A 20,381-nucleotide genomic window follows, 5' to 3' on the forward strand; every position below is an offset into this window, starting at 1 on the left:
AAGATTGTTATACAATTATAACAGTTTTGCCAATTTTATATTTACAAATTTGTTAAATTTATCTGGTAACTATTAAAACATTTCATGGCAGGAGAAATAAGCAAATTATATTGTTTGTTCCTTACAGAGGTTTGTACAGATAGAACTAACAATGAGCATCTATAATATACAGTAGAGCATCGACTATCCAAAACAATTCAGAACTCGGGTTGTTTGGATAATCGATTTTTTTGATAATCAATTATGTACAAAAAAATATATTAACCTATCTCTTGTTGAAATTTGTTCAAATCCTGGCATGTCCTTAAGTACCCTCTCATGGTCTCACCAGTGCTGCCAGCTAAAACACTCAACCGACAAATATAATATTGGAGTGGCCCAAGACATAGCCAAATATTGCAGTGCAACAGCACTAGCGGAAATTTAAATTTGACGACTGGAACACTTTCAGTTAATCAATGTTTTGGTTGATTGATAGTTGATGATTGATAATTGATGCTCTACTGTAGTTCGTAATTTTCATCTAGCTTATATATATATNACATCACAATGATTAATAATCAAGATTACCATATGAAATATAATAATAATGAATATGTCATATGTGATACCATAATCATGAATGATGTTATGTTAAATGATAAATTATTTATGAAAAATATATTCAAGAATACAAAATATTTGTTTTCACAATTCATTATTACACAATATGTGACAAACCAACAAACACCTTTTATTTGAGGCTACATCTTTGTAAAAAAAATGCAAATTGGTTTAAAAAAGCATCTTCTGGTAAGAATACCATAAATTTAAAACAAATAATTCATAATAATTTACATATTATAAGTATACTGAAGAATATAAAAAAATTTGTTTTCACAATTCAACAAATTGTGAAGAAAATTTTTTTCTACTCTTTAATAAATTTTCATCAGCCATATTTAATGGAATAGACTATTTAATTTTGAAAGAAGAATTAAGTACTGAAGCACTTTCTTTAAAGCACAAGATTGTTATACAATTATAACAGTTTTGCCAATTTTATATTTACAAATTTGTTAAATTTATCTGGTAACTATTAAAACATTTCATGGCAGGAGAAATAAGCAAATTATATTGTTTGTTCCTTACAGAGGTTTGTACAGATAGAACTAACAATGAGCATCTATAATATACAGTAGAGCATCGACTATCCGAAACAATTCAGAACTCGGGTTGTTTGGATAATCGATTTTTTTGATAATCAATTATGTACAAAAAAATATATTAACCTATCTCTTGTTGAAATTTGTTCAAATCCTGGCATGTCCTTAAGTACCCTCTCATGGTCTCACCAGTGCTGCCAGCTAAAACACTCAACCGACAAATATAATATTGGAGTGGCCCAAGACATAGCCAAATATTGCAGTGCAACAGCACTAGCGGAAATTTAAATTTGACGACTGGAACACTTTCAGTTAATCAATGTTTTGGTTGATTGATATTTGGATAATTGATGCTCTACTGTAGTTTGTAATTTTCATCTAGCTTATATATATATAAGCTAGATCTGAAACAATTCAGAACTCGGGTTGTTTGGATAATCGATTTTTTTGAAATTCATTTCACCACAAAAAAAATATATATATATATATATATATTTTTTGTGGTGAAATGTTTGTCAGAGTTACACTTGATGATGACGATGCTTCATTTTTTGATCAGCTACAGAGAATATTTCACATAAGTGATAAGTATGTTCCTTTCAATAAATTAATAAGGCTGCCTGTTCAACAAGTAAACTATTAATTTAGGACAAAATTCATATTTTTGTTAGTGATTTTAAAAGTAGACTCTGCATGTTTTCACAAATATTATCGTCAGTCATTCATTTAACATTATTATAATTGGCATGTTCCAAAACATAAGTTTATAATTATAGCATTGTTAATGGTAACTGTTATAAAAATGTTAAAGGTTTACATTATTTAATGTAATCATTTTAATGTCTGAGTCAAGAAAACCAAAATTTCCACTAATTGTAGTCTTATTTAATATCCTGCTTAATGTTGTTAGTAAAGAGAAATCTTGAAGTGATTACACAAAGCAGATTCTACTGTATTTGTTTTCTGATGAAATTGGAAATGTCATTTATATTTGATTAATCGATGGGGTGAGTTTTTGATTTTTGGGCCAACTTATCTGAATGCAAAAATTATTGTTACAGCTTTTTAGTTATAAAATAACAACAACTTTGACTTTGTAGATTAATACAAAATAATATTTTAATTTGTTTTAACAAGATTATTTGCTAATATTTTTGAATTATAATTTGTATTTTCATTCCTAAGCAAAAAAAATCCAGCAGAGTTGCTTAACTTTTCCAGCAACATTTAAAATTTTATGGTGCTATCTGTTATGACATTTTATTAAAAACTTTTTAGGCTTTTTGCCATTTTATAATAATTAAAAATATAATTTTGAGGGTAGGGGTGGGTTTTATAAAAAATTGTAAATGCTAGTAATAACAAGTAAAATCATTGTCAAGTTTAACCCTACTCGAGATAAGACACAATACATCCTTTATCTCTCTGCTTCATTGATCTTTAACCACCAAAATTTAATAGCATCAATCCACCTAATACTCAAATCTCCCTGCAAAATTTCAGAAATTTTTGACAAAAAGCATATGATTTATTAAGATTCAAAGAGGGTGAACTAAAATGTGCCCCTCACACACACACAATATTAATTTAACATCAATACATACAGGAAAAAAAAACCCAATTTTTTGCATTTCTTGATGTTTCAAGGTTCCTGAGTCCAAAAATGTAAAAATTTTGGAGTTCATTTTTTGACTACTTTCCCATTTTTTGCCACATTTCTTTTGTTATACATAACAGAGCCAGGAAAGTAAAATCATGATTATAATTGTAGAACTTCATGTTACATAATCTAATGTATTTGCTAACTAGCAGACTCTGCCAAGCGTTGTTGTGGCTCAAAATGTCTCTATTATAAATGTATAGCACTTTCCCCCGTGGGAGGGGGAAATTTTTCGAAAAATATATTTTTAGTGTATATTCTGTTGAAGTACCCTATTAAAACGCAATCAAAAATGCAAAAAACCGCATCTAAAATAGTATAAATAGAAGCAGAGTTCTTTACGGTAAGCCTTAATCCTGTCCATCTCCCTTCAGTGGGGGGAATTTCGACACGTATATTATATAAAAACACGTGCGTATTCGAATGCAGCGTTGTGTCAAAATTTCAAAGGAATCGGTAGGAACAAACGAACATTACATTTTTATTTATATAGATAGATAGAAGATGATCTGCTTTAGTTCATTTTCACAGAAAAGCATAATGCCTCACAGAAAAGCAAACTTAGGGCGTCGTACTCGTAGCGCCATCTGTTGGACATAAAAGCCTTAACCTAGATTATATATTTTAATTTATATGAATGTTTAACGGAATAATATACAGCCTATGTCCACCCTGAGGTTCCATTCTAAATATTGGTGAAAAAATTTTTGAAATCGGATGAGTAGTTTCGGAGATTACCTCCTGCAAACAAACTTACATACATACATACATACATACATACTTACAAACATTACCTCTTTATAATAATAGTATAGATGGCATAAAATAATTTTAATGAAAATTTTGTAATTTGACAAAATTAATATTTTATAGGAAGGATCTATTGTACAGGTTTGCATTGCAGCTGAAGAAAATGTGCTTGGTTATGCATCCAGGTAAGAAAAAGTATAAATTGCCTCCAGTTAATTTTAGAAAATATAGTTATAGAAATCAAATTTTTTTTTAATTCTAATGTTTGTTCATGTAATCAGTTCAAAATATTAGTTTTAAAAACCACTTATATGAACAATTTCTTTAATATATTTTTTTTTGTGTTATTTATTTACCAGTTATTCTGGAATTGTACATTACAATTTTATTATAATTTCAGTTGTGAATTAAATTTTAAATTATTTTTTTTACAAATTTTTCAATCACAAGTGTTATAGTTCAACAGTGTTATAGGGGGTCGACTGTATAAGTGAAGTGTGCAATGCCATAATGTTGTAAATGCCAAGAAAGAAACTTTTCAGGAGAGGTGAAAAACATTTTTTCTAATGAATGAATTCATTTCAATTTTACAATAAAATGGTAAAAAACTCACTGGGTTACAAATTCTTAGGAATATCAAAATAATGTAAATATAAGCTGCAACATTTTATGCACCAAAAGGCATGTGACTTGCACTCTGGTACTTTAAATATTATATTTTCACATAAATTCATCTTCAAAATACAGCCACTTACACTGCCAATATTGCCACAATTTTCTTTTGTGGCAGAAAACATTGTATTTAGAATTCAGTTCTTCAATAAAACATATTTAGAAAAATGGCATTTACAATGTTATGGCATTGCACACTTCAAGTTTTGTACAGTAGCAACTTGCTGTCTGTAAAAGCAAATTTGCATGTTGATTATTTTGCATATATATTTCTTGTTGCACTATTATTCTAAATAGATTGGTAGCAATGTACATAAACGACTAAGATTTTGTGTATTTATGCATCATTTAGAAATGATGATAAAACCTGAGTATTATGTGGTTAAAAAGCAATGTGACTTATTAATTAACATTTTAATTATTTTCATATGATATTTTTATATACAAGGGGAAAAGGAAAACTTCAGTGTAAGAGTTAAAAGGCTAAAAATTTTCAAATTTGAATATTCTTACTAATATTTCAATTACTTTTTAAAATATTAAAATGTATTAAATAGTGCTTGTATTTTTCAATATTATACTATATTTTACTTCTTATTTAACTGCAACTTGTTTATTTCCTGATTCATTACAAATAATCTATTATAAAAGGCCTTGTGTATCATAAAATTGTGAAATTCAATTGTATAGTGTGTAATATTTTAAGTTTTTTATCTTTTACAGTCGAGGGCACGTGCTTGTTGTGGAACATAATGCTGAGAAAAGTTCTTCACAAGCCCAAAGATTACAACTATCTTATGAGCATAAAGGAGCACTGGTTACAAGTCTGCAATGGAATTCTACAACAACAAAATTATTTGTTGGAGATGATAAAGGAAAAGTCACAGTTGTTAATGTATCTACATCCAGAGTAAGTTCACCAATTAAATATAAAAATTTTGATATTACAAATATTTTTTGAACAATTTTTTCTTTCAAAAAAATATTATTATTATTATTGATTGATTATAAAAAAATTTTGAAGAATATATATATATAGTTTCTTACTTTTATTTCAAAACTAAATTATAAAAATAAAACTAAATTAAATACAATTTTATCTCCATATGACTAAATAGAATTAACAATATTTCATTTAACTTGTGTTTTATTTTATTTGATAAATATTACTGTATTCAAAATATACATTTAAGATACATTTTGAAAGTATCAACAAAATAATTATGATCAAAATTTTAGAATATTTCTAAAACATTTTGAAAAACTTACTTTCAAAATAATTAAACAGTATTCATATAAGAAAATTTGAAGACTTTACAATGTGAAAAGTATACAAACATTGAAGTTGTGTTTTTTGGTTATATTTTTACTTTTGCTTATTCTTCATAGTTAAAAATGAATTACAATAACTTGTAACATATCTGTTTTAAATTGTTTATTATATTGTAATGATTTACTGAAAAGAATCTAATTAAGAAATTTTAACAAATAACCTTAATCAAATTTCTCCATAACAGTAAATGAGTGTAGATTTCTGAGAATATTTTTTGGCCATTATCATAGTTCTATCATAGTTCATTGTTATATGTGACTGACACCAGAGTTCACTTTCTAAATTTGCTAATTATAAAAATTTATCTACAATAATAGCAAATATTGTTAATTTTAATTATTAAATTTATAAATGTTTTAATTAATAACTTGCTAACTATAAATAAAAAATTTTTGATTTTGCATATTCATATTATTTTTAGTTATGCATATTAAAAATGAAGACAGAATGGTTTTGAGATAGCAATTCTGGTATAAAAAATTAATTTTCAAACTTAAATAAAAGAAATCTTAACTTTTTGTCAGGTGCAACCGTCCTAGGAACAGATAATTTTTTCTTTTAGATTAAATAAAACTTATCACACACACACACACACACACACACACACACACACACACACACACACCAAAAAAACAAAAAAGGCAATAGGAAAAATACAGTAAAAATACGATATAACATATCACTCCTTTGCACTTTTACAGTCAATGTCATCAAAACCACACATTGCAATTCACTTTCATGATCACTTTCTAAAATTTTTTTTCACCTAAGTTGCTTTCCCTTTTATCTTGTATAGTAAGTTTTGGCATTTTGCATCTCCTCTTCTAAATGATTTTGAAGACTGCAAGGCATGTTTTGTAGTCATATGAATCTATAAAAATATAATTGCAGTTAAAAACATAAAGTTGTATAAACAAATGTAAAAAATGAACCAATCTATTTTTTTAGTAAAACATATTAAAACACAAGCATAATGTAACAGTTTTAACTTATAATTTACTAATTATCTGTAATACAAATAAATGTTTGGTTTTAATCAATACTAAATATTTTTTTTTTAATTCTTAATGTTTACTAACAAAAGTAAAGTAAGGAAAATAAAAATAGCAGGAAAAAATGGAAAAATGATGTACATTTTTTCCACACAACACAAGAAGTGCAATACGTCATAAGGATGAATTATACCTATTTTTTCTGAAAAAAGTAACTGTTTTATGAAACCAAAACATTCCTCACTCTGGTATTGTTTAGTGCACATATCTCTTCAAGAATACACATACTCTTCAAGCTGCACATGCACTTGGAAGCAGTGGTATCCATAAAAAAAAAATACCATCCTGAGGTTGGGGTTAGCCTGACAAAAGATTAATAAAGTATAATAAAGGTTTCTGCTTGATGGAATTAATAAAAGCATTGATGCATTCAATTGCATACAATACAAATAATCAAAATTAACTAACAATTTATTCTGAGATGAAATAACAAGTATTTTATATTTATCATCAAATTTTTGATAATGAACATGTATACATTTCTATTTCATTTAAATTATACTTAGTCCTTTCTGTAGTCTTTCTTGTATATGTAATTTTTTATGATTGCATATAAGTTGAACAATACTCTTTAACGAGGTAATATTTTAATTGATTTGCCTTAATTAATTTAATTTTTTCCAAACTTACAGTTACTTCAATCAAATGATTGCCTTAAACAATTGGTCTGTAAATCTGCTATTATTAAATAATTAAATACTAAGTAATTTGGTACTAGAGGTAGATGTTAGATGCCATCTCTTATGTAAATTAATAATTCATTAAATAATTTAGAACCATCTGGAAGAAAAGAACTAGCCTGGAGCTGGGCTTGAACCTGCAATCTCTGCTTACCATGTGGTGCACTTGCCAGTTACACTATCTGGGCCCTGTTAGACATTCATTTGGTTGAAGTATCTATGTATTGGACTTTGGGATGTTTAGTATTCTTAAACTTATAGTTTTGTAGAATTTAATTTTGAAGTATTTCAAATCACTCCCTATAGTTATTAAAGTAAACTGTATACTTTGATTTGCAGAATTAAAATTTAGTAAACTTGCTATAATGAAATAGTAAGCATACTTTTCTTCTACCAGATGTTATTGGCTTTAATTCTACAAGCCAAAGTACACTTCACTTTTTTTCAGTTGTCTTCATTTGGGTTTATTAATAAAACAAAATCAGTTTTACATTGATAAATTATTATGTATAAAAAAAACTTTAAAAGTTAGGCTTTCAAATATTATTATATTATATATTTTTTTCTTGTGCTGAGAGTTTATATTTATGTTGAAATGATAACAGTTTTCTATATATTTTGGTTCCACAAATTAATTTGAAATGATAACTTTATTCAATTTATATCATAATGGAATAGAATGTTTTATTATTCTGATGTCTGCAAGTGCAATTGTAAATATTTGGTTTTTGATGATAATCAAGTGAGTAGAGGTTTTTGTTTATCATTATGGTTTACTGCATTGTTTTGACATTTGTACATCTTCAATTGTTGAAGTGTAAAATTACATATGGCCTGTAGAATTGCTCTATATTTAAATGTTTATAAATGTAATAGTGGTGAATTGTAAAAGTTTTATCACATCTAAAAAAATAATTGGATAAAATACCTAACTTTTGTAAAATATCCATATTTTTTCCTTTAAGTTATATCAAATTTTACAGAAATTACACAAACCAAACACACAAGATTATTTGAGAAAAATATTATCAATGAACACAATGTTTTAACACAATAAAAACCTGTTTTTCTTTTAAATAGTTATAAACTTATTAAGTCAATACTAAAAATACTCTCATATCATTGTTTGAAGTTATTCAATTGATTGTTAGAATTGACTAAAAAAGCTGCTGTAATAAGGAGTTATTGTTTAACTTACTTTAATCAATTGATAATCATGTAGGTTATAAAGAATATATACAATTCTCTTACAATATTTATTATTTCAAAGATATTCAAAAAACCATTACAGAATTTCAGAACATAGCATGTAGAAACTTGTATATTTTGAAATTCTATCAGAATAGATGTGATTTTGATGTAAATATAACTTTTTATTTCTTTTAGGTAACATATAGGAAACTTTAAGAAATTTTTTTATTTTTTAATTAGAGAAACTATGGAAATATTTAAAAATTCCTTATAGTATTCTTTATTACTTATTCTTATTTTAATATTTATATCATTATACTGAAAAATATGATTGTTTAAGAGTTTTTAAATTACAGTTTTGTTATTGATGATTTTACATGTATTTTTCATACATGGTTTCAGAAAATGACTCAGCTGGAATGACAGTGGAAATATAGTTCTAATAACATAACAATTTAATTTTAAGATGCAATTAAGAACAAAATCACAATTTATTCATGTGCAGAAAAATTTTTTATCAATACAAGAAATGATTAATTTATAACTGATTTAATTATATATTATTACAGACAAGAAATTTATTTCAAATGCCAAGTACTTCCTTAATGAAACTTGATTCGAAAATTGTTCAGATGGATTTTGTCCAAGATCATCTCCTAGTCTCAACAATGACACGTTGCTACCTCTGTGATACATTAAAGTAAGATCTTTTTTTTATAAATATTACAGAAAAATATACATATGTAACAATTAGCTATCTATTCTTTTTAATTTCAGAGAACAGTATTCTCAAATAGGTAAAAAGTTGAGAGATGGCGATTATGGAGCTTGCTTTTATCCTGGTATTCGATTGCAAGATCCTTATACTATTTTCTCAGCTAGACCAGGATCAAGATTTTGGGAGGTAACTTTAAATAATAGTTATTTCAATAAATTAATTTTGTTAAGAAAATTTATTTTCTATTGATTTTCATTACAAAAATTAATTATCTAACAGTCATAAGTAACCTGCAGTCTCTGAGTTGTGTGCAGCTCCGTGAGGTTCTAACATGCATTCTCTAAGACTTTTGCAACATAGTTTTATCTTTCTGTTTTCTGTCTCCTGCCATTATGCAACCCTAATTAAACCACTATTTGTGACAAAGAACATTCAAATTAAACTTGACTAGAGAAAAAGTGAGAATAAACTATGTATTACTAGTTTACATATAATCAGCTATATTATTATTGTACCTAGTGTACTAGTGCTTATGGAGTATTCAATACTCAGCAGACATAGAGCCTGCAACTCCATAAGAAAAAGTACAATCCCCAGAAGCCAATGAAGTTTCTTTGTAGTCTTCATCCAGAAAAGCTTGCTTATCACTGATCTAACATAAAAATTATTAAATTAAATCTAGCAGTTCTCAGATAACTAATCACTCTGAAAATAAATCTAAATGTGATGGGTTTTTTCTGTACAAAAATTAATTTAACTCGTATTTAAATAAGAAGTAAAAAATATAGTTTAAACGATATATCTAGTCTGTTACAGATGGCTAAAGTATGACTGGAAAAGGAAACATATTTAGATCCTTTTTCATTAGCTTGTGCTACGCATTTTACTGAATTAGTTTTACGTAAGCTGGATGTACTGAAGCTTTTTTTCGTTAAAATATATGAAGTTAGTACATACCTCACATCAGTCATGGATAAATGTTCTCTCTTCTCCCACCTCTTTGTTGGAAAAAAAGCTACAGAGGTTTATCACTTTAAGTTGGAAGGTTGCATATATGGTATCTAATTCACTCCAAATATTACATAAATTGAGGAATATTGCTTTGGTGAATAAGTAATACATGACTTGTATGGATTCTGAAGTTATGTCTCTGTCTTAACAAAATACAATCTTGTTTTTGCAAACTGTGAAATTTCTCTCTTATTCTGTTCCTGATTATTGCAAGCTCTATTGTAATATTTTGGAGTTGTTTAATTTAATTGTTTGTTTTTTTGTTTTTTTTTTATTTTGATAACAGAATGTACAGTACTGTATATCCAAAATAGAGTGCTATCTATAGGAAGAGATACTTCAGGAACATTGTGAGAACCTGTTCTAAAACTTTTGGAATGTTCTGATTCTTGACTTTTCAATAGGAGATTATCATATATGCTAGGTTTAATGGCAGCTGTATGGCCTGACTCTTAAGTTGGAACAACAGAATTGCCTTTCTGCATTTTTTGGATGTGTTTATAATCCTTAGAGAGATCGATTGTCATTTCTGTGTACAGAAAACTATCTTATCATCTGTTGTTGTTTATATTATGTATGCTTGTAAATTTGTTCCCTTTAAAATATCTGCCTTTGCTGAAGAAAAATAATTGTTCTTATAACTGAATTCTATTAAAAAATAATTTATTTATAATTTTAAAAATTCATCATGAGATAGCAGCTTAACCACTCACCTCTAGCAAAATTGCTTTGTTTTGAATTATTAGTTAGCTTTAATATCTAACTATATAAAGCTGAAAAACCGGATTCTTTCTTTCTTTCTGTCACTGTATGACAAAAATGGCCACTAGGGGTGCCCCTAGCTATTATTTAAATTAACAATAAATTCAGTATATTATTATTTGATGTGGTTTTTTGCAGTTTTGGCTGTTTTAGTAGGGTATGCCACAAGAAATTCAGTATATTATTAATTTTATTTGTAATAGGAATTTATTATTTATACCATGGAATGACACCGCTGCTGCTAGAATGCCCACTAGGGAGCGTTTCGGGCTATTAGAGTAGAAGCATTAGAATTACAAAATAATCTAATAATCTTAATCTTTGTTGTTTTTTGCCCAGGCAACGTCAGGCTCATCTGCTGGTAGCTCAATAAAACTCTAGCAGCTCATTTTGTATGGATTTTATGCAAAAATTATAATATCAACTTTAAATATGGTAATAAATATTGTATTAAGATATTTGAAATAGTCTACATAAACAAAATTTTATATTTTTTATATTATAGTTAATTTACTTATATTCATTTTTCAGTGACTTTAAATTCAATTTTAATATTACAGTTGTAATTATTTGTATGATTTATAGTTTGAAAAAACTTGTTTCAATTGAAAACATCTAACATAATACAATTATTTTTCTCTTGTTATTAAATGTAATATAGCTTTTCTGTTAATTATTGAATAAAAATTTTGTGTTTATTGCAATTAGTTTATATAAAATTATACATCAATATAAACCAAGCCTAACATATACTGTATAAAGAAACAAGTGATATTGTCAGATTTTAATATGGCTATAATATGGCTAATTAATTATAAAGATCATTTCATTATAAGTTAATAAAAGATTCTATACAATTACTTGTTTTGTGTTTTATTTATGAGAAAGAAAATTTAATTACAATAAAAGAAATATGTAAATTGAAACTGTTGTTTACATAAATATATATTTTAGGTTGATATGAAAGGAAATGTACTAAATACACATCAGTTTAAGCAAGCATTGGCTGTTGCTCCAGTAAAATTAGCTACCTTCAGGTATGTATTTGTTAGTTTTTTTAACTTCATTTACTGCATCAAATTACTTTGCATTACACTGTAGATAATCTTATATTTAGATATTACATATGTATCTGAAGTCAAAATTTTTATAAAATAATTTATTTCAAATTTAGTAATATGCCAAATTATTGCAAGATTAAATCAGGCTACTTTACTGCTAATATTTTTAATTAAATTCTAAATAATTTCATATTAGAGGTAGATGTTAGGCACCATCTCTTATTAAACTTCGTAAATATTAATTTAATAAATTTTATATTTATTGTAATTCTAGGAAATAGATAATATGAGGTATATTATAAAGAGTGCAGTATTTCCTATGGATTTATAGATATTGTTTTTGAAAAATAAATATAATATATTTTTTTTTAGTTTAATGTTTTGTCTTTTTTCTAAATGAAGATGTATGTGTAGATTCTAATTACATTCAACTTATTATTATCTATACAAGTAAAACAAAACAATTGTAAGATAAAGTTTTATTACATATTCCATATTTTATATTCTTAGTTATAAATATTATTGTAATTAAAGAATTTTGTGAATAAAAATTTTGAACATTTTCCAACTATACAATATGAAGCAGTAACATTTACTGTCAAACTTATTTAAACAAGGAGATCAAGGACAATTCTCTTTCTTGAATTTCCATTGTCTTTCTCTTTGTCTATTCTATTCTATTTTTCTTTTGTTTATACAAACAAAATTTCATAGAAGCTGCTCTACATTCAAACAGTTGTATATTTTTTTTTTATGTTTGTATTTGAAAAAATTAATAAAAGAAGAGCCAGTAGAAAATAGTAAAAAGAAACACAACAATATGAAAATAATTGAAAGCTTATAGTGTAATTGCATTTGATTTGAAATTTTAAAATATGCTTTCCTGGTGTTTGTCTCTTAATATTATTGGAGAGATTATACAAGAGTATATATAAAACAAAATTTCCATGTCCTTACAAATCCTTTAAATTCCTTAAAAATTGCTTAATGTTTTTCTATGATGGTTAAAAGTATTTACTTTTATGAAAAATCAGGGGGAAAAAATCATTAAAAGATCTTAATTTCTATTGCTGACTCAAAAAAATATTTCTCTATGAAAATCATTCTCTGCTGATCAATTAGCAACTAGATAACAGTGTAGCTTGTAGTCACAACTTTAGTGGTTTAGAGCTGGGATAATTTATTAATGATTCGTTTATTTGAACAAATCTAAAAAAGAATTGCCAGAATTCCACTCTTTTTGTAAACAATTTATTGATGATATGAGTCATACATAGGAATATTCCAATTCAGTCACATATAGAAATATATAAAACATGTTTTTAATGATTTTTTAAAAATTTTTAATAAATTTAAAACTTTTTTAATAAAAATAATTAAATTCATCTTATAATAATAATAATAATATTTCTCTCAAGAAAAAGACCCTATTTAAATATTTATCAGTTTTTCAATTGAACTATGCAATTATATAGTTTAATTGTTATTCAAAAATACTACAAAATAGACACAAAATAGGTAATATTGAAAGATGATCATGAGAAAATGACATCTGAATTTTACAAAATTTCTTAGTTAGTTTAAATAGCAGAAATTTGAATTTTTTCATTAGAAGAGTTTCATTATCAAAGTCAAAATAGCCATAAATAAAAAACTAATGAATTATAAAATTGTTTTGTAATATTTTTTTTACTTTATTTTTTCTCATCAATCTCCATTATTAAAGAACTCCATTATTTTAATTTTTTGAATTATTTATTACTTTATTTTGTAAAATTCAAAGAAAAACCCCAGCTATTTATTCTATGCTCACAAGATTGAAAGTTTGCAGCAAAGGTGGCAGCATGTGATTGATGGTGATTACCTACCAGGCTAAACTATATTCATTGTTGAATTAATTGTCAGTAAAGTATTTTTCAAAATGTCTAAATTTCACCTTTACAACCTGATACATTATAAAACAAAATGTTATGCATTGTTAACTGTTCAATATGATTTAGATCTAATTTTAAATGATTAAAAACACTCATTATATTCAATTCTTTAGGTTATTGGTTTGCTAAAGACTGAAGATGTAAATACTTAAAAATTTTTTTGCAGCCCTTAAAAGTCCTTAAAAATTACTTAATTTTTAAGAGGATAAAGAAGTGTAAACTAGGAAAAAATGGTGTCATAGAGAATATGATATAATTTGTATATAAGTTATAAAAAAATATGCTAAGAATAAATTTACTAGTTGATTAAATGGATTTATAGATATATGAAAGATGGAATAAAAATTGTAATAATGTTTAAAAATTAAAAAGAATGAGAAATAATAGAAAAACTTAAGAAATAGCTATTTTATTCAAATAATAGCCATGGCTACTGTTTTAAACTTTATGTGGCTATTATTTCATTTATGTATATCCATTTGACATTCATTATTAATTAATAATGCATTTAAATATTTTTTAAAAATTTTAATTTTTAAGGCAGATTATACTTGAAATAATAATAAGTGTTATTTTATACCAGTAATAAGAAAATAATTTTAAAAATAATATGTCTATTATAGATTGTATATTTTACATATTTTATTTTTTTTTATAAAACTTTGTTAAATAAAGACATGGAGTACCTATCTGCTGAAGTTTGATATTTATTAATTTTACAATGTTTTTGTAAGTTGTTAGAAATAATATCTGCCATAAGGGGGTTATTATATTAAGCTTTATAGAGGAGCTGTAGCTACTGTTTGAATAAAATTGGCATGTTAATCAAAGTGACGATCTGATCTTTTTATAAAAATGTTGAGCAAAGTCATAATGGCTTTGTGACAATTGAACAATGCTGCTTAATGATTTCTCTCTTGCTGATAAATATTTAAAAAAGAAAAAACCCACAAAGGCATTTGTTCCTTTTGTGTGTTTTTTTCTTTTTAAATATTTATTTACAGTAATACTTTAAATGAGAATTTAATGATAAAAATTAAATCTGAATATATAGTGAAGATGAGGGCTTTCAGTCTTACAGTGTCAAAACAAAACTAATATATTCACAGGGAAAGAGAGATGGAAAAGATTGACACTTAGCATTTAGCTCTAGACCAAGGATTTTTAAAAGCAACCACTAAATCAATTCTGTTTGATTTTCCAGGATGCCAATTTTGTAACTTTTTAATCACTAAGTATCATCAAAACATTTATTATTTTGGTCACTTTTCAACCAAAGTTCATCTTAGATAATAAAATCTTAAATACAAAGATACTATTTGCGAATACTATTGCTAGAGATTTTTATTTTTATTACATTTTCACATGGGTGCAATCATAAGACATTTTCTTTTTATCTATATATGCATCCTTGAAATGTTTTATGGGAATTCTCATAAGCTTAAATGATAAAGATTGACTAAATTGTTTTTCTAGTTTTCTTTGTCCAGTCTTCTGTTTTTTTGTGAATTGTTTTTGCTTTTTCTGTTTTTATTGAGTTTAAAAAACTTAATGAAATTTAGTTGGATCTTCAAAAATTATCCTGAAGGTCATCCAAGATCAGCAGTTCCCAAAGTGGGAACTGCTGTATAGGATCTTATGGGAAGTGAAAAGAAGCATGGGAGTGGCAGGGATTACTGGAGGGTCTTAACCAAACAGTGATTATAGGTGAGGGAATGGATTACTGACAAACTTTCCTTTTCTCTGTTAAAGTGGATAAGAAGAAACATTGCATTTAATGATTTTCAGATGTTGAGAACAATGTATGATAAGGATGCAAAGTATGAGGTTCATAAAAAAGATTTTCTAAAAATATTTTCAAGTCTTTGTTGCACAAGGAAAAATGGTTTTGGATGTTGGGTATGTTTTTGGAACCAAGGGGGCAGTGATTTGAAAAAGTTTGGGATTCACTGTTCGAGATGATCCACTCTTTCTCTCTCTCATCAAGAAAGAAAAGATTATCACATAATATGAACACTTTTCAGTATTATGTGATATTTAACAGAGACTAAAATTAACTCTGATAAAATTTCATGGTTTGATAATTTTTATCTAATTATTTGTAATGATATTCTAAATAGATATTACAAGTATAATAAATATTTCTGATTATTATATTCATTTAACTTCAATATTCTTCAAAAATTAGATAAAAATTTGAAATTATCTTCTTTATTTATTTATCATCTTAAAAGGAAAAAAGGAGAAAATCTTCATGAATAATTTTTTAATAACTAGATTACATAAAGAAATAGCAATCCACAATGTATGATCTTTTTTATGAAAACTTGCTTTTTCAGTGTTAACTGAATTGCATTAATTAATGTAATAACTACAATAGTGTGTTGATTATCCAAATTAATTGAGGACTGGGGTTGTTTGGAAAATTGATTTTTCAGGTAACTGATTATGTATGAAAAATACATTATTAATACAATATATTAGTATATCCCAATAATAGTATATTAATATAGCCCATGTTTAAATTTTTCTTCGTTGCGTGTTGCTTCACATTGAATTTTCGCCAATGTTAAGCGTAACGAAAATTTCTAAAATAATAATCGTGGCTATTTAATTGTTAAAAATTATATTTTTATTTTGTACAAGCAAAATAAATATATTGAAAAATATAAAAACAAAAAAATTATACTTTAGAAGTAATCTAGTATTAAAAATGTTCAATTCAGCATGACACAGTCCGACAGGAACGCTTTCGGTTAACCGACGTTTTGGTTGATTAGCATTCGGATAATCGACACGCTACTGTAATAACTTGTATTGAGAGAGAGAGAGTGAAATTACTGTAATTTTGTGTTGAACAAAATTAACAAGTGAAGTTTGCCATTTGAACATTAGCATAGATTGTATAATATAATCATTTGGCAAGAAATGTATAATTTAATTTGCAAAGATTTCCTTACTCTCAAGAAAAAATTTTTTGGTAAAAAATTTATAAATTTTATGTAAATTCAATCATATGGAAACTATATAAATTTAATTTTTACTTAAAACTGTAAATTCTAATGTTATTTTGATTAATTTTTAAAATTCATTTTATTTCAGGAGAGAAATTGAAAGTGATTGTGGTGATTTGACATATAATCCACAGTCTGCAGCATTTCATAAAATATATACTATCTGGCCCAGGTAAAAGTTTACAAATTTTCCACACTGGTTTAGGAATTTAATTTTAACTTACAGAATTAAAATATAAGTGAGAAGCTACATTAGATTTTAGCACAGGTTGTTTGAAATAAAATGCAATTTTGTAAAAATGAACTGTTTATAGTTTCACTAGATAAAATAGAAAGCAATTTGCTTAGCTTATCTAATTATTTTTAAAAATTTTTAAGTAATAGCTGTTAATTGAAATTAAATACTGATAATTTTTGTTGGAAATTATGCCTTTATGTTAAAAGTAGAATTAATTAATAGTGTGGTGAATATATAAAAAAATTTAAAATTAATATAGGTGTAGAAATGATATCTTACAATATTATACAAAATGTGTAATTTATGATGACATGTTTTCAGAAATGAAATACATGTTATAAATTCATTCAGATATTTCATAAAAATACTTGAATGTCAATATTTTAATATGATATCTTTATTGTTAGCTTTTTTTTATGTATGAAAAAAGTTATGTTATATCAGAAATATATTATAAAATACAATTTAATAAATATATTTAGTCTATACACAATGGAATAACACAATTCAATTTTCAGTTCTGAAACATTTCCCTTTCTTCTCACCTGGGGACAAAGAGGTCTTTATATATTTGATCCTAAAAGACACAAAGTAATTCTTTGGAATAATGAAATAACAGGTATAAAATTTATGATTTTAAGCTTTGTAATATTTTGATTTTTAAAAACTATAAAGTTTGATGATTTAAAATTTATTTAAACATTTCTTTAAACAGGAGTTAAAAATGCCAAGTGCTACAAAAATGATGTTTATATTTATTACATAAATGGAGAATTTGCCAAATATTCCCTAGTTACTATAGAGAAAGCTGTGTGCCATCTGTATCAACATGGATTATTAGTACAAAGTGCTCAACTTATTCTTTCTAAACTTCATTTATTAACTCCTAGCATTCTGCAGTTTCATATGACAACAGCCCTTTTGACTGATTTAAAACAGAAGATATTGGATATGGGGCGGATGAATCTTGCTGATAGTTTATCGCTCGCTTTAAATCATCTAGAAATTGCAGCCGATAGTAATTCTCAGGATAGCAGAGCAAGTTCTGCAATGTCTGAACCCATGAAGTTAGATTCAGGAATCTATGTTGTCAGTAGAGGAAGAGAAAAAGAAACTGATGATGATTGCCATTGTAGATCATCAATGCGTTCTGCCAGATGGAGATCGTCTTCGCCAATGTTTCGTCAGACACATGGCAATATCATTCGTTCCAGTCCTTCTGTAAAAATATCTGGAAGAACACATTCTTATGCTAAACGACCACAATCACGATCTCCAACGCCAGTAGTCTTGAAAGAGAAAGCTCGTACACATAAATCAAATTCAAAGGGTATTAAAATGAAAAATGATAGGCCTCAAGATGACGATATTGAAACTGCTGTAAGTACTGAACCCGATTCACCCGAATTATGGAATTCAGAAAAACCTTTATATCAAAATTCATCAGATAATGAAGTTTCCAGAACTCCTTGTTGTATTTCACCTGCGGAAGATGCATTAAATTCTCTTTCTTCAGCTGCTTCTAAAGGTGAGCTAGATGGGGATTCAAAAGTACTTTCTGAAATTATTACATCTGAATTTGCATCTGTAGCTCATAAAGATCAACCATATACAGAAAAGGATAAAGATACACCAATGTCAGATACTTACCCAGAATTTGATAGAAGAAGTTGTGATAGTGAAGATAAAAACAAAGTTAGAAAACACAGTGTGTGTTTAGAACCACAATTAGAGTTTAGAACTGAATCACCCCAAACAGGTAGCAATGTAAAAAAATATAGACCAAAATCCATTGAAGATTTACTACCATATGAATACAGACTTAAATCTGGAGGTACTCCGAGCAGTTTTTCTTCTACAAATAGTTCACGTGAAAGTTTAATTTTTTCAGAATCTCAGAGTAGTGGCAAAACAACACCTCAAACAGGTACACCATTTGGTAGATCAGAAAGAAACAGTCCAATGGGTGACATTGATGAAATTCTATTAAGTAATACCTATAAGGATGCTGTTAGCTTTGACAGTTATTTTCAATTTGCAATGTATGGAGGTGGAATGATGTTACCTTCAAGTATGGATTTTTCAATTTTCTCAGGAACAGATACTGTTGATTCTAGTATAATTGAATTATCTAAAATCAAAGACAGGTAAGATGATAAATTTTATATATTATCTTAATAATATATCAATTTAAATATTATTATTACTTTCAATACAAATACAATACAATTATTATTACTTGATTGATAAAGGTATTCCTTACAGCAATCGGCAAGTAATTTAAATGATCATATCATATTTATAAATTACTTTACTTTTATCTGGAGATGAAATTGATTGGGATCTGAATAACACAGTTAATAACACATCTGCTCAGTTTAAGAAATAATTTGCTTTGATTAATCCAGGCCAATCTTTTTTTAATGTTCCTAAAAATTTTTAATTAATTAAAATTAAATTTAATAATCAAAGTATATGATGATACTACTTAACTCTAGGCAAATTGTATAATTACCTGATAAAAAAATCAGACATTAAAATACTCTAGAGAAATATACATTGTTTGATTTATTTCATCTAAAGATTTATTTCAGTGGTGGCTCATGGATCCAGAAAATGATAGAGCCAGGTTAAAAATGTTATTTAGGTTAATAGAAAATCTGGATTTTAAGATAAATAATAACATAACAAATATGCAAATATGCCTATTTTTGCATATTTATTTGATTATACATATTTACAGTATTGGTTGGCAAAGTTATGAAGAATATGACAATGACAAGTTCAAAATGTATACTTACAGTAAGCATTAGCATCTGTAATTTAGTAAAATGAACAATAATGAAAATTAGCAAAAATTTTTAACAGCATTTAAAATTGAAGTGAATGCAATAAGAAATAAAATGAGTAAAAGCAGTACTTAAACAAATGGTTTAATATTTATTTAGGCCTGTAAATCATGAAATAAAATGGAAAAATAAATATAATAATTATGAATTACTGAATCAGTAAAAAATATAAAGTGCAAAGGATTACAAAACAGTAATTTGCACACTTTCAAACATGGTTAAGCAGTTCAGAGTATATTGGGAATAGGCTTAGCTATTGATAATTAAAAAATGGAATAGAAGTGGAAAGATAGATTAGAACACTGGAAATT

The 20,381-nt window shown here is 26.3% G+C and overlaps 1 protein-coding gene across 6 annotated transcripts in view; it reads left to right on the forward strand.

Moving 5' to 3' along the window:
- Positions 1 to 20,381, forward strand: part of LOC111640284 (Hermansky-Pudlak syndrome 5 protein homolog) — a 94,060-nt gene that overhangs the window by 43,297 nt on the left and 30,382 nt on the right. For all 6 annotated transcript variants that reach the window (XM_023386289.1, XM_023386290.1, XM_023386292.1 and 3 more), the window contains 8 exons: positions 3,679 to 3,740; positions 4,951 to 5,137; positions 9,053 to 9,183; positions 9,261 to 9,387; positions 11,929 to 12,011; positions 17,072 to 17,155; positions 17,740 to 17,840; positions 17,937 to 19,368. In XM_023386289.1, the coding sequence (XP_023242057.1) occupies positions 3,679 to 3,740; positions 4,951 to 5,137; positions 9,053 to 9,183; positions 9,261 to 9,387; positions 11,929 to 12,011; positions 17,072 to 17,155; positions 17,740 to 17,840; positions 17,937 to 19,368 (2,207 nt within the window). The remainder of the gene's footprint in view (positions 1 to 3,678; positions 3,741 to 4,950; positions 5,138 to 9,052; positions 9,184 to 9,260; positions 9,388 to 11,928; positions 12,012 to 17,071; positions 17,156 to 17,739; positions 17,841 to 17,936; positions 19,369 to 20,381) is intronic.

The sequence above is a fragment of the Centruroides sculpturatus genome, unplaced genomic scaffold (genome assembly GCF_000671375.1).
Source record: "Centruroides sculpturatus isolate CEXI.00-Female unplaced genomic scaffold, Cexi_2.0 scaffold730, whole genome shotgun sequence".
NCBI lineage: Eukaryota > Metazoa > Arthropoda > Arachnida > Scorpiones > Buthidae > Centruroides > Centruroides sculpturatus.